Source organism: Corvus kubaryi, unplaced genomic scaffold (assembly GCF_017639235.1).
Source record: "Corvus kubaryi isolate FWS band 111438036 unplaced genomic scaffold, C.kubaryi_AGA036_p1.0 37396, whole genome shotgun sequence".
NCBI classification, from domain to species: domain Eukaryota; kingdom Metazoa; phylum Chordata; class Aves; order Passeriformes; family Corvidae; genus Corvus; species Corvus kubaryi.
The window spans coordinates 16188657-16203249 of record NW_024581135.1 but is presented as its reverse complement, the minus strand read 5'-3'; the positions used below and the strand labels follow the sequence as shown (position 1 = coordinate 16203249).

Below are 14593 nucleotides of genomic sequence, written 5' to 3'. Positions count from 1 at the left end.
TGCTCATGCATTTCCCATAGTTCAGAAATTTTGAACTTAGTCTGAAAGTAGTTAAGTCTCAGTATTTCAGTATTATTCCAGCAGAACTTAAAATGAGGGGCAATATATTGAGCCCGGTATAAGTTGACTCTGCAGTCAGTGTTGCAGTAACTGCTCATATCAAATACAACTGAAAACACAGTATTTTCATCTGGGCTAACCCCTTTTTCAGCACTTCAGAACATTCTGAACTGAAATACTACATAGTTGATATTGCCTGAGGTATTTTAAATAATGTTTGTTTGTTTAGATAACATGATGAATTGTTGAAGATAGTTATGCTTTTAAATTACTCAGAGGTGTTGATTACATAAAATATTTTGGAGGTCAAATGTCAAGGGTAGTTTATCTGAAAATCAAGCTCATTTGAGACAGGAGATAGGAAACCATGTGAATTATTTCACTGGGAGAAATCATGCTAAGGTGATACTAGATGTGATTAGCTGCTGGAGTGTGCTGGCATGCAGTTTGTTCATGTTCCCTGTATTTACTCAGTGCAAAGTCTGACCTAAAGCATTCATTCAGTGCATTCATTTTGTCCTGGGGAAGGAGCCACACCTCAACTCTCTTGGTTTCGGGTTTTTTCCCCTTGCACAGTTCTCTGGTGACTCATTGAGAATTGTTTGTTTTTAAATGTTAGCAAGAGTCATTTTGGTTCACCAGGAAAAGGGCAGCTTGCCTAGTCCATTCTGTTCTTTACTCAGATTCCACCTTAGAGTCAAATAAGAGCCAAAATTGCTCCAGCCAAGTCAGGCTATTGCCATTGGAAAGGAAAATAAAATTTGCCTGCCAACCTTCTCCTGTCTGGAAGAAATAGGAGATAACCTCTTTTGACTTTAAGGGACATGATACAGGCAGAACAGATCCGGTTCAGTTACTTTCATTCTTTTTGGACTGTGTTTGTGAGCATTCTGCAGCTTATAGCTGGCAGCAGTGCTGGACACAGGGAGAGAAATAGCTTTGACTGGTTAGAAGTAGCATTTCAGTGAGGACACCTTACTGGAAAGAAATCCAGGTTGCCTTATGTATCAACAGCTCTGCTGCTATAACTGTTCTGAATCTAGAAAGCCTTACAAACACTTGAGTTTGAAAGAAAAAAGTCACCTTAACATAATGGCCAAAACAGCAATAAAGCTGAGATGCAAGTTGTAGTAATTGAATTAATTCAGCTTCTCTTTTCTTCCACTCAAGAGCAGGTAATTAGCAGGGTGTGATTTAGCTAGTGCAGTAGCCTGTTAGTGGAGGCAGAACAGGGTGGCCAGATGGGCTTCATGCAGAGTTTTAGGCCAGCACTGCCTAAGATTAAACAGTGCCTTAAACTGCACCATTAAGGGGTTGGTCCAGATGTATACCTTGCCTCTTGTCAAGAACTAGGTTGACCTACAAGCAATCCCAAAAACTTCACTTAGGCTCTTCATCTTGTGTTGGAGCTGGCATAAAGGACACAGAAAATAATTTTCTATTTTGGCAGTTAGAATATGATTAGAAAAATTACGGGTTTATAGTCCCTTTGCAATCTGAACTGTATTTATTTGCTCCTGTAGTACTTTGACTTTTATGAATGTTTAGTTCTATGTGAAAGAATCTAGCAGGGATTGCTAGAGATTTAGGTCTTTCAGTGTCAATCAGTGTGGAGTCCATTGTAAAGCCCAAATTGCATGTATGTTTTAGTTTAAAACTCAGGATACTTCAGGTTTTTATAGGCAGTTTCAGGAGTGTAGCTCGAAGGACACCCTGTCACTGAAAAATCCATTTTGATATCAGTCCACAGGCTGAATTTTAAATGCTTTGCAATGAGGAGACAGATACTTGAAGAACAAGCAAATTCCTTGCTGCAAGCTTAATTGCAATAGAGAGTTTTAATTCATCTTTGTCTTAAATAGTTGGTGGAATTCTTTCCTGTGATGAGATGACAGTATAATTTCAGAGGGTTATCAGAACGCTTTACTGAAGCTTAAAGGTACTGTCAAGTGTAGTGTAGCAGTTACTAAATTACTCATGCTCATGTCTGAACAATTCCAAAGGAAGCAAAAGAGGCACATTAATGTGTAAGAGCCCAGTCAGCTGAAAACATTGTTCTGTTTGCAGGCTAGTAATTGTAAATTGGGAGATAAGCTGGAGAAATTCTTGACGTGGCACACTTTTTGTTTTCAATTTATTTATTATATAAAAGCCAAATACAAATTGAAAGAGTTTGAAAATTTGCTCTAGAGCAGTTGCTCAGGTAATTACTGCAAATCCTTTAGAAATTAGTGTCTCAAATGTTCTTTTTAGTAGATATTCCTGTGTGGTGATCAACTGCTTAAACTACACTAAGTCTGTAGGTTACAGTTAGGAGGGGATGTCTGCTTCCTAATTGGAAGAACAGCCACAGAAAAATAAAGTCCTAAAGGCAAATAGCCAAAAGTCATTTAGCTGCTTGACAGCTGTGAATGTTTGGCTCACAGTTTTCCCTCTGCAGTGATACGGGGCATTTAGGCTCTTTGAAGGCTTCTTAGTTGTATCATTAAAAGGATTGATCAGTATGATAAAATCATACTAGAGTTATCACACTTCTCACCAATGTCAGAAAATTATTACTGGAGTTGAGAACAAAGAACAAAAAAATTAGATCTGTTGATGACTGATACTTTTCTTCCTAAAAGGAACTTCACCAAATAAAAAACTGTTGCCCTTCTTGGATTTCATGTACTTAGCTCACATACCCTGGGCTAAGCTGTTTCTTGGTGCTGCACCACCAGTATTTTCAGACTGTTCAGAATCTTTATGGTGATATGTGTGGAAAGCTAGTGGTACAGTTATATCAAAGACTTCCTTAATATAGCCCTGGGGTTTCATAACATTCCTTATGTGGGTGAGCTTGAGTCTGAGTCCATCCCTCTGAGTAATAAGGTAATTTTCATAAATTTTTAAGTTCTGACTTCAGATCTCTAAGTTTGTCAGCACTACCTTCTGGGGAACCTTTTACAGACTCTGACCTCTGCTGGTCAGATGTCTCTGTCCAATTTTGAACTTAAATTTATTTCTGAGTCGTGGTTCCTTCAGATGTGATGTCCTTTTTGCTCAAATTACTCCTCTTCTTGTGGATTTAGTCTCCTAAAATATTAAAAATAATAATTATATCCTTTCCCTCTCTTTCTTTGGGAAGACTAGACAAGAAAATCCTCAATCCTTATTAATAGCCTAAACTCTTCAATTTCTTCAAGTGTCAGGTGTTCCTTCTCTGTATTTGGTGCATCATGATGGAGTAATGCTCCTGATCCGGTTCTACAGGAGCCCTGTACTGTGGCATCAATGCTTTACTATCGCCGTCAGACCACCTTGAGGAGAGTGCCTTTTCCACAGCTCTTTTGCAATTGGGTTTCATGTAGTCTGTGATTTTATAGAAAACTCATGGTCTTTCTCCCCTCTGCTGCTTCCAGCTGATACTGTCATTCAGAGAAGTGTCTACTGACTTTCTTGGGCAGAGTAGCAGATTGGAGTGCAATATCATAAGGTTCAGTACCCCACACAAATGTGAATCTTTGAGAACTTCCAGTACAAAACTAGCCTTGCAGTTGGACTAGCACCTTTAACTTTTTTATAGCATCTTTATATTCATCAGCAAAAGAGTATGGTAAAGGTTCTTACTGCAGATTTGAGTATTTACATTGTAAACCTGTTTTTTTCAGGTAATTTTGTGTCTTAGAACACAGGTGAAATTTTAGATTTAAGTGTCTGCTGCTTTTGAAAAATGAGGAAGCAAAATCTAGGAAAACACCCAGTTCTGATTGGACTAAAATTTCTGTTGCCACTTGTTCATGCAACCATTGAAGTCAGGTTGTTAGGTGCTCATTGTTGTTAGGTGCTCATTTATGTCTACATCTCATTTATGAAGGTGCGTAATTGAAATACGGTTTTGCCCAGGTTTAGTGTGTTTATATCACTGACAAAGTTAAGGGAAACATGCCAGTTCTTTGAATAGAAGCTTTTGTGTGGTTTGAGGAAGAGTGTATTTGAGCTGATGATATTTGAGAGATAGCCCAAGGTGGACAAGAGAAAGGGAACCAAACCATATAAACACTGTGTGTGATCCTGGAAGAAAAGTGTAGAAAAGAGACCATTATATCATGTGACAACTGATGAAGTGGTGATGCAGCCCACAAAGGAATTACCTGTTTTAGTTAGGGTTTTTTCTGTACAGAAGAGGTCCTAGCCCTTACGTCTGTTTTCTCTTTGAACTGCTACAACTTGCAGTAGTAGAACCTTGGTTTTGCTGCTTGGTCTTAAGTAATGCCATGCCATAGGTCAGTCTTCCTATTAAATGAGCTGAATCATATGCTTGGTGTAAGATTGTATCTTGTTTATTTACAGCAATGACAGATGGGTCTGGATTGGAATGAATAAGAGGAGTCCTGATTCTTTGGGAACCTGGCAATGGAGTGATAACAAACCTGTAAGTTAACTTTTAACCAGGAAATGTCATGTACTGATTTGTTTCAACTAGGACTGAATTGAAAGTAAATTGATAAATATTTTAATTAAAGTATGTCAGGTCTTTCAACAGATTAATAATTCAGAAGAAGACTGTGCACGTAAGAGCTGTCATCCAAGCAGATTTCCAATTAAAAACATATCTTTAATAAGGTTATCCTGATTTCCATCTCCATTATATTAAAATAATTTCACAGAAATATAGTAGTAAACATCCAAGAGGTAGTGGAGAGAACAAGGTGTCTTCATGTCACAACAGAAGGGAGGGTTTATCTGTTCACTTCCTTGTTATGTCAGACTTTTCCAAAAATATCTTCTTCACTGTAATTGTTTCATTTGGCTGAGATTGGGAGCTCTCCCCTTCTCCTTCCTGCCCCCCCAAGCAGATATGGAGACTCAAAACTGAAGGAGTAGCTGTCATTCAAGACACAGTTTAATAGTAATAAACATAATGGGATTTCAGGTTTGCATGGTTGTCTCTTGGGATTGCCTCAGTGAAGTGTCAAGTGCTGATTCTTTCACCCTGTCCATCATCCTGTAGGTAACCAGTGTTGTTATGCCACTTGACTACCTGGAAGATGAGTATGATACAAGAGACTGTGCTGCATTAAAGGTTAGTTTCAAGGTTTTTAATAATGTGTGTTTTTTACTTGGAAGTACTTGGAAAAAATACTTTTTCTAGTTGTATACTGAATTTAGGTTTAGATGTTTTCTTAGTATAGTGAAAAAGCTGTAGTGTTCCCTTTATCAATCTACACTTATTACAAACTTTCCCTTAATCAAGTATTTTTTTATGACAAGTGCTGTGCTAATGATAACCTTTCATAGGACTTCTTTTGAACCTTTTTAACTACAAAATATTTTAGTCACAGTGCTATTCTGTATTGTATAATGCCATACTATGGATCTCTTGTATATTACACATAATTCTGAAGGATGTGTTGTGGAGTCTAAAACAAAAAAGCACAGAGATCCCTACCTAACTTTTAAAATCTGTATTAGCTTTTCTTAACTGCACATTAAGAAAAAGTTTGAAACCTGAAAAAGGGAAATGCAGTAGCCAGGATAGAGCATATGTTTGTGTTTATTGTGTGTATTTCCTTGTTTACTTGTGAAATAGACTGTACATGCTGTGTTGGTTTCTAATTTCAAATGTCAGACCTCAGCTTGATTCCTGATTAAGCTCTTCAGTACTTAATTTAGTCTTGATGGCATGAGTTTTAAAATAGCCTTTAATTTTTCTGAAGTATCATCTGACTTTTTGCTTGATCATTCCAGTACCTGCCATCCCTTTTAACCTAAATAGAACCACCTCTGCTTTTAGGATTTACTGGGGGAAAGGATAATTGCATCCCTGTGCTTCTGTTCACAGCCATTTCCCTCATTTGCTTCTCCTGTGTTCATGACCCCAGACTGAGAAGCTGGTCAGCATTGGGCTCCTAAAATTTTAGACAAAGGAGAGCACTTCGAAGGGAATGCTGTGAACATAGTAACTTTCCTACTTGCCAGTTACAGATATGTTCTTTCACTAAATGATAAAAAATTCTCCTTACTGGAGAGACCAGCAAGAGTGAAGTCAGTTCTTCAAGCTTGATTGTAAAAAAAAAAAAAAATCTTAAATAAGAAAGATTGTTTCTGTGTCAGTTCAGATGGTTTCTTCTTTTCAGCAGAAATGAGAATCATTTCAGGGGAGCAAGTTGCTTGTGTAGATAATAAACATTGATGAGAACCTGTGCACTACAAAAACGCTAAGAAACATTATTGCTAGAAAAGACTTTTAGGACATTTGTATGTAGACTGACCTTAAGCCCTTTACGTAATTGCTTCACAACGTTAGCTAACATGGAGAGTTATAGTTGAAGTTACAGCTTTATCTGCTCTTTTATTTGCAAAATAAATTGTATGACTAACAACACAGTAAAATACACTGACTTTGCCAAAGTATCTTTTTAATACAGTTTAATTTTACATTTCAAAGGCCTATGCTGTACTCAGTTCTCTGTTTCTACTTGTATACAGACCTCACAGTTTTCACGGAGATCATTTTGGAGATTTTATTTCCATGAAGGCAGAGACCTGGAATTTTACTTCAGGCCTTTTGATTGTGAAGCTAAACTTGAATGGGTCTGCCAGATAACAAAAGGTGAACTGCAGTTACATCCATTTATTCATATAAAAAGTTTAATACAATGAGTTGTCATTATTGCCCCATAAAAGAAACTTTGGAAACAATATTTTATTGCTTCCTCTCTGAACTGCTAGGAGTATAGTACATGAAATGTCTTACTGGTGTCACATACAAACAGATGTACACTTAGAATATTCAAAACTAGATCAGAAAATGACCCTGAGGAGGATGCAGTATCACTGTTTCCATATTCTTTCTAGTCCCCTGAAGTGAGAAGTGGTTTTTTGTGAGGTGATATAAGCCACTGAGTTGCAGCATTTGTGGACTTTACTTAATCTTTCTTAGTGATATTTGTTACTAAATCAGCAGATATCTTGGGTGTACAGTTTGCTTCAACCTTAGGTGAGCTAGCCTTGTTCTGGTAAAACTGGTGTACCAGCTTCTCATTGTAGTGAGAAAGAGGAGCGGGAGTACAAAAGAATGGCGTGGCACATCTGCACAGATTGAGGTTTTTCATGCAGTATGAAATGTAATCCAGTAGACTTTTACATTTCGGTTGTTCATTAAAAGGTATTTCACGGGATAAAACTTTCTTGTTGGTGTGAGATACTGATAGATATACTACTTTGATGCTTGAGAGATAAAAGAACCACAGATGTGTAAGGTGGAGATATGCAGTACTTCCATTAATTTCATATCATCTCATTTTAAACTATTAAACCTGTGTATGATTTCATTCTCCTTTTTTTTTTTCCATCACGAATACTGAGAAGTATGAGTACTAACCATCAATTCTATTATTGATGGCCACGGTTTTGTTAGAGGGTGAAATCGGTGACTTTTCCTTTTTTCCTCTGGACAGGTAGCACTCCAAAGACACCAGAGTGGTATATACCAGGTAATTGGACTTCTTTTGTATTTTTCCACTATGTATATAGGGTTGTTTATATTCAGTATCTTTCCTTAGTTTTGTTACATTGCTACTGCAATACCTGTTTGATACCAGGAAAGGTTATGACTGATTTGATTTTGAGAGAGTTCAAAATGCAGAGTGTTGACTCTTCCCAGTGTCAAATTGAGATTTCTTAGTAAATTCAGAAAAAGAAAGGATTTGTTTTTCAGACTTTTATTTCTTACTCATGTGGTATTTCTTCCGTGTAGATGAAATTGGAATTCATGGAGCCCCGCTTGTTGTTGATGGAGCAGAGCTATGGTTTGTACCAGATAAAAACCTGAGCTACCAGGAAGCTATTTTCTACTGTCAAAAAAATGATAGTGATTTAGCCTCTGTGGAGTCTTACCCAAAACTCAGGACAATACTATCTCAAATAGAAAAGGTAAGGAGGTGTAATCTGTTTTCACAGTTACTTTTCATTGCAGGGAAATTTACTTGCCAAATTTTCCAATATAAGAAAATGTTAATCCTTAATTTTTTTTTTCCCTGTTGGCCTTAGTGGTTTTCAATTGTACTTAAAAGGAAAAGATGAGATAAAAGAGAATTATTTTAATGGTAGTCAGGTAAAAGAATTTTTAAATTTAAAAGTAGGTTTAATAACACTAAAAAACCCCAAAACTCTCTGAATGGTCAAAAAGTGTCATAGCAGGACCACCATGTAAGCGTTGCATTGTCTGCAAATATTTCATTAACAATCGTGCTGGTTCTTAATTTTATGCACAGGACAACATACAATTTTTCACCTGGTGAGAGGATTTAATTAGAAATGCATGGTGGTCTGATAGGTTTTATTGAAAGGGGTTTGTGGTGTTCATAGCATGAAAAAACATTCTTGTAAAGCATCTGAGAAAAACATCTCAACTTTCAGTACCTCGGTGACTAATTTTGTCACATTGTTCTATCTTTGGTAGAGTCAGGAGCTCTTTCTCTGTGGGTTGTAAAATACTGGGTTTTGTTCTTTATTTCCACAGTTATCAAACAGTGAACAGAAGTGGTGGCTGAAGTTTATTGATTATGGCTACAGCTATCATTCACCGTACGTAGAATAATTATGAGATGCTTTATTGTAAGCTTTTTTTGATGTGCTTTTTAGGAATTGTTAACTAGAGTAGTTAATTAATAGTAATTTTATTATAACTGGATGAGTAATCCTTGTGTGTCTTATCATAGCCTCTAGATTTTGGGCTGTTGGACTTAGGCGTCTTAGTTTTGTTGTGTGAATCCTTGAAATGTGTGGTCCTAGTAGCTAACGTATTCCCTTGATCTTTGAAATGCTTATATCACGGTTTTAAGCCCACTTCTATGTTCTGTTAACACTTGGAGAACTGGCAAAAAAAAATGCCCAGTCTGTTGACTCTGAGGATTGAAGAATACCCAAAAACAGGGAACCAGGAATTGGTTTAAGACATCACTCTTTTAGTTAGGTAATGCCAAATTCTTGGAGGGCTTTTCGTATAGCTTTGTAGAGTTGGGATGACTCTCAGCAAATCTTGCATCATTCCTTTCTTGGCTGCAGAGAAGATTCACTGGCTTCCTGCAAGGGAAGTCCTTCACTTTCCAAAATACTATAGCAATGTACTATTGTGAAAAGAAAACCAGGGCTATTTCCTACTCCTTGTCCTGACAATGTGTTGTGATTGCAGCATGGTGATAAATAACCTCATTCTGCACATCTCAACACAGTTAATTTGGGCATGATACATAAGTACTGAACCTACCACATATTTATTCCTAGCCTAGTTTTTGTAGGGCATCTAGAAACAGTTAATAGCCCAAATTTTTGTTTGCACTGGTACTGTTGCTCTCAGACCTTCTCTGTGAAGGTCACATTGGATTGGAGATTAACTCTAAAATATTTATATCCAGTTTACAGTTATTTCCACGCTTCCATGATAGATTGCTGAGAGATTGCTGGTATATTTCCAGAAAGAACTGGTATAGAGGTAAGGCTGGTTTTGTTTTTTCACCCCCTCTGTCTTTGTTGTGTTTATTTGAAAAGAAAAAAAGAAGTAATTACTGTTCTACCCAAACTCTTCTATTGAATGCAAATTGATACTGAATTAGGAGTGGATGGCTTCTTCATGATAATCTGATTGACTGTTGAATCATTTATTACTTCCTCATGGTAGAAGCCATGGTAATATTTCTTAATGACCAGAGGTAAACCTGAACTCAAACGACAAATTTTTATGATTGATAGATTGACACTCCTTTTGCAACAGAAATTAATTAGGTGAAATCTGGTTTTGGTGGCTACCTTTCTGTGTTTATGCTACATATTCTGAGCTCTGGAGTTTGTCTGAGAGTTGTTAGTTAGAGAGGTTGACTCTATACTTGCAACCATGTATATACATCTGGAGATACAAATTCCATTAACTATTAGAGTCATATTGTGAGAAATACATAAAGGAATGAAAAAGCCACCTGGTGGTACTGGAAGCTTATTATTTCCTTTTTTCAATGCTGTTTTATGTCGAGGAAAATGTATAATCTCCAGAGAACAAGAAGCTCCTCCTGCCTTCTACCATTTCCATGTAAAGCATGTTTTCCCCATTATTCAGTTGTTTGCTGCTGAATTGTTTTCATCTCTATTAGCCAAAAATTGCTCTTGACTAGGAAGTCAGTCCATTCATGACTAAAGGAGTCATGTAAAGCAGTGCAGAGCAGATGCTCTCCATGTAGATGTTAAAGGATTCTTTTGGGCTTTTTTTGACATTTAGGCACACCCTCTTTGCCAGAATGTGAGGTTAGTCCTCATATACAAAATCTTTTTTCATTATTTTTCTGTTTTCAAGTTGTGTCTGCCTGTATGAGGTATTAATACTGGAAGTAAGAATGAGACTCTGGATCTTTACTGTCTGATAAAATGATTTATGCTTGTCTTTTGCTCTACTGCTATTTTTAATGCTTTAAATTGCACGGTAGTTCACTGTGGTGGCACCAAAAATTATTTCCCTTCAGACTGGTCTTTGTCATGTCATAAAGTATGGATAGCAAATGGAGTGTGATAGGCATTGCCATAAGTGTTTTTAAAACTTCTATTTCTGCAGACTACCCAGTTAACTGTAATGTGAAACTGCCCTTCATCTGTGAAAAAAATAATGCCTCCTTACTAGAGAAACATGATCCCAGTTACCGCCCAGTCAGAGGAGGTTGCCCTAAAGGCTGGCATCAGTTCCGGAATAAGGTACAACGATAATACAGATTCATCATCCTTGCCTGTTCTTCGTGGTCCAGTAAAGTGGAATGCCTTTCTAAAAGAAAGGAGGAGGTAGCCCCTCTGTTGAGGAATAGACTAGAAAGAGGCTTTTGAAAACTAAGTGCAGTGATTAAAATAATCTCTTCCCCTTTTGTCCCTTATTCAGGATTGATGGTTTCTTAAATTCAGAGCATTCATTTTCAGGTTTTTTTGCTTTCCCATCACCACATGTTTAGGTCCAAGAACATTGGTTGTATTGCCTAATCTTGGGCTTCAACTTCAAATGAAGAAAAGGATTAGAAAGTGAGAGGATGAGGTTTCTGTGGCAGAAGCATGTTGTTTCTCTTCTGGAGTAATCACAGGCAGGCAGCAAGTTGGCAGACACTGTTTCCTAAGTTACCTTAAGGATTTAACTCACTTAAGACTTAGTGAGCAGCTTTTAAGAATTAACCAGCCAGGTCAGAAGCCATAGTATAGTGTATTTCAGTACTACATTTCAAGGCAGTCATCTAAAGTGTTAGTGAGGCTCATTCCTGTTGTTTGGTGCACCATTATTCTGTACAAGTGTATCAGCTCTGCACATTACATTGTGCCAAGGTTTGCAAATTTACTTCACATCATTGCAGAGTAGACCTTGGAGCTGCCATGTAGTTTTTCCCCAAAGGTAACTCATTACAAATTCCTGGCCAGCACTCTCTGACTGTAGAGTTCGTGTGTGAGTTCTCATTCCTAAAATGATTCTGATGTAGCAAATAAAAATTACTGAATAGGAATGAGGAGTTAGTCAGTGGGATCATTTTATATTTAGCTACTCTGTTGAACCTAATAAATGCTTGCAGCTAGTATCAGGTCCCTTGCTTTCTGCAAAAATATTTATGTGTTATCACAGAAAATGAGAAGTGAGTTTTTAGGGTTGGTTTATATATTGATTTATGTCTTAGGCAGAATGGTATGATGAAAATAATTTTCATTATGTTTATTTTGCAGTGTTTTCTAAAGATGAAACCTGAACATTTAACATTTAGTGCAGCTAATGAAAAGTGTGTAACTTTTGGAGCCTCTCTTCCATCTATCTCAGATCAAGCTGACCAAGGTACGGTGGTGAACTGGGGGCACCTTAGTATGCAGCTTCTCTTCCAGATTCAGAACAGTTCTGCTTAAGAACTTGAGCATAAATCACTTGGTTATCCACAGGCATACTGGGAGCATTCTAAAAATACAGGACTGGTTAAAAATGTGTTATGTGTTGCTTGCATCACTGGAAACATAACATGGAAATGCAGCCAGGAGACATTTGAACCAGTTTGAAGAGCAGCTTTTCTGTATGATCTTAACCTGTTATAAAAAGAAAAAAGTTGCAAAACTGTTATAAAAACAAAAGTTGCATTAAGAGTTGAGCATAAAAGGGTCATCACCAAATGAAGAATTGTTTGGCTTTGCAAGCTAAAACATAACTGAGACTGTAGACTTTGCACTGTGAAAAACCACCTTAGGAGCTGCTTCCAAGAGAAGCTCAGCTGTGTGTGTGGGATTGAGGTGGCAAACACAATGCCAGATGGGGCACAGGACCCTCTGTGTCTGTGTGTGCCGAGCAGCTTGATGTGGCAGTGTGTCCAAACTGTGAGCTCTTCAGGACACTGATGAGAGGATGTAAAGCAGGAGGACTGGAAAACAGAACTGTTTCACCTCTCTTAACAACTGAAGTCAATGAGAGAAATGCAGTGAGGAAGAAATGGGTTCCCATTGGCCGCAAGTAATGTTCAGCAATAAACCACTGAATGATATGGCTGAATTTGCAGCTGTGTTCTTGTGGATAGTTAAGAGTTCTCAGAGGGTGTATCTGAAGTAGCTCAGTTGAATTCTGCAGTGCCCACAGTGCATATTTTCTTTACAAGCAAAAAACCTCTTGCCAAACAAAATAGGGTAGGTAGACTAGAGAAGTCTCTAGTGTGCCTGCAGGCAGCAGCTTAATGGTAATTTTTTTTTACTGCTGTTCTTGGGGAGGAATAGGGTTATATACAGGAATGTACATGTCTCAGGCCTGCATGTTTTTGTATGCATTTAAGGTTGGGAAGGCACAACCATTCTGAAATGTTAAGAAGCAGAATCCCTTGTGTGATTGGGGTTGTCTGGAAGTGTTTGCTATTATGTCTTGCTTGTTTTTCTTTTCTCTGTGTAGTGGAGACCACCTATATGGAAAGAAGACACAGTCCTCTTAAAGTGCGCTTCTTTCTGTAGGCTGCCTCTACTCCTCCTGGTGGCATTAGGGGCTAGCTCTGACATGCAAATCTACAGTGGCTTTGTCTCTCAGAAAATAGGCTGTGACTAGTCTGGCATGTGACCAATAGTTAAAACATGTCAGCAGTAGCTAATTAGATAGCTTCAATTTGTCTTCTTAAACTAGTCAAGTTTAGTGAATGCCTTTGGTGCCTGGGGGGTTACCAATGCCCATTGTTTCTTGCCAGAATGCTCCCTAAGAGGGGTCTGATTTAAGGTTTGCCTGGCTGAATTTTTTTTCAACTAAATCTCATTTCCTTTGACATGTCCTGCTTTCTCTGATGGTGGGGTGGACAAACTCTGCCAGAATCCAAAAAATGTTCTGAGTTATGGTTTGTAAGAGAGAAAGATGGGAGATAAGACTCCGTCCATCAATTCAGAAAGGGCAGCGAGACAGTAGAAGATCTTGCAGGCTTGTGGAAAAGCAGCTTCTTAAATTTGTGTGTAAGTAAAAGACTCCAAATTATGGGCAAAGGAACAGGTTAAATCCACTGTCTTCTCCTCAGCTCAGAATTTGAAGGACAAGTACCAATAGCCTGCTTCTTTCAGACAAAATCAATATGAAAGGTGTTATCATGGAAGGAAGGGATTATAAGCATTTGGCAATCATGAAGGGCTGGAAAAATTAAATTAATAGAAACGGGGATTGCATTGTCTTACTTAAGTGAAGTATTCTTTCAGATGTTTAGTGTTGTTTTTCTAACCCCAATATGTACATTTACTGTTCTGTCCAACAGATTATATAACATCCTTGCTTCCTGGCCTGCCAAAAGATATTTGGATTGGTTTACAGTTCCTGTTCAGTACAAGGGAAAACAAATGGATAGATGAGAGTAGACTGTTGTATAGTAACTTTCACCCACTCCTGACAGGAAGATTAAGGAAAATTCCACTGGATGTAAGTTCTGACTTTTGATTTCTCTTGCCTATTGAGTAATGAAGTTTGGAATAGTGTGTCAAAAAAACCCCCATGTAACAGACCAAATTCCCCAGTTAGTCATTTTAATTGGCCAACAGGGTGGCTGATAGTACTGGAGTTCTGTTTACCTTTACTTACAGCTTCTGAAATGTATTTAGCTTAGGAAAACTTTCTGAGTCCAGGCACCTGGTAGTGTTTGTAAAACAGGTAATCTGTATTGCACCACTCCTTTGAAACTTCTTAAACAAGTTCAGACAGCTGGGGTTCTTCTAGACTCCTATTACTTCACCTCTACACAAGTATGTTTATGCCTTATTTGAGTCTGATAAGGATATTTCTGTTTCTCAGCTTTTTGATGAAGAATTTAACAATCAGTGCGGTGTAATCCTCAATGATCCCAAATCACAGTATGTTGGAACATGGAATTTCACTGCTTGTGCTGACAGGCATTTCTTGGGTATATGCCAGCGGTCTGTAGGTAAGTCTGAAGAGTCAAAACAAATTGCAGCCAGAGTTTAAACTTAAGGTGCATGTGCCAGGAGACTTTAATGCATGTAAATTATTTCACTTGAAGACCAAGATTCTTGTAGAGACTGAGCAGGT

At 37.8% G+C, this 14593-nt stretch overlaps 1 protein-coding gene across 1 annotated transcript in view; it reads left to right on the top strand.

Annotated features, from left to right (window-relative positions):
* The window catches only part of LY75 (lymphocyte antigen 75), a 44445-nt gene that overhangs the window by 15176 nt on the left and 14676 nt on the right, over nucleotides 1-14593 (top strand). Inside the window, exons 14-24 of the mRNA XM_042040544.1 lie at nucleotides 4393-4474; nucleotides 5054-5125; nucleotides 6532-6655; nucleotides 7503-7538; nucleotides 7802-7977; nucleotides 8567-8631; nucleotides 9462-9538; nucleotides 10646-10782; nucleotides 11782-11887; nucleotides 13809-13969; nucleotides 14339-14468. Of these exons, the coding sequence (XP_041896478.1) occupies nucleotides 4393-4474; nucleotides 5054-5125; nucleotides 6532-6655; nucleotides 7503-7538; nucleotides 7802-7977; nucleotides 8567-8631; nucleotides 9462-9538; nucleotides 10646-10782; nucleotides 11782-11887; nucleotides 13809-13969; nucleotides 14339-14468 (1166 nt within the window). The remainder of the gene's footprint in view (nucleotides 1-4392; nucleotides 4475-5053; nucleotides 5126-6531; nucleotides 6656-7502; nucleotides 7539-7801; nucleotides 7978-8566; nucleotides 8632-9461; nucleotides 9539-10645; nucleotides 10783-11781; nucleotides 11888-13808; nucleotides 13970-14338; nucleotides 14469-14593) is intronic.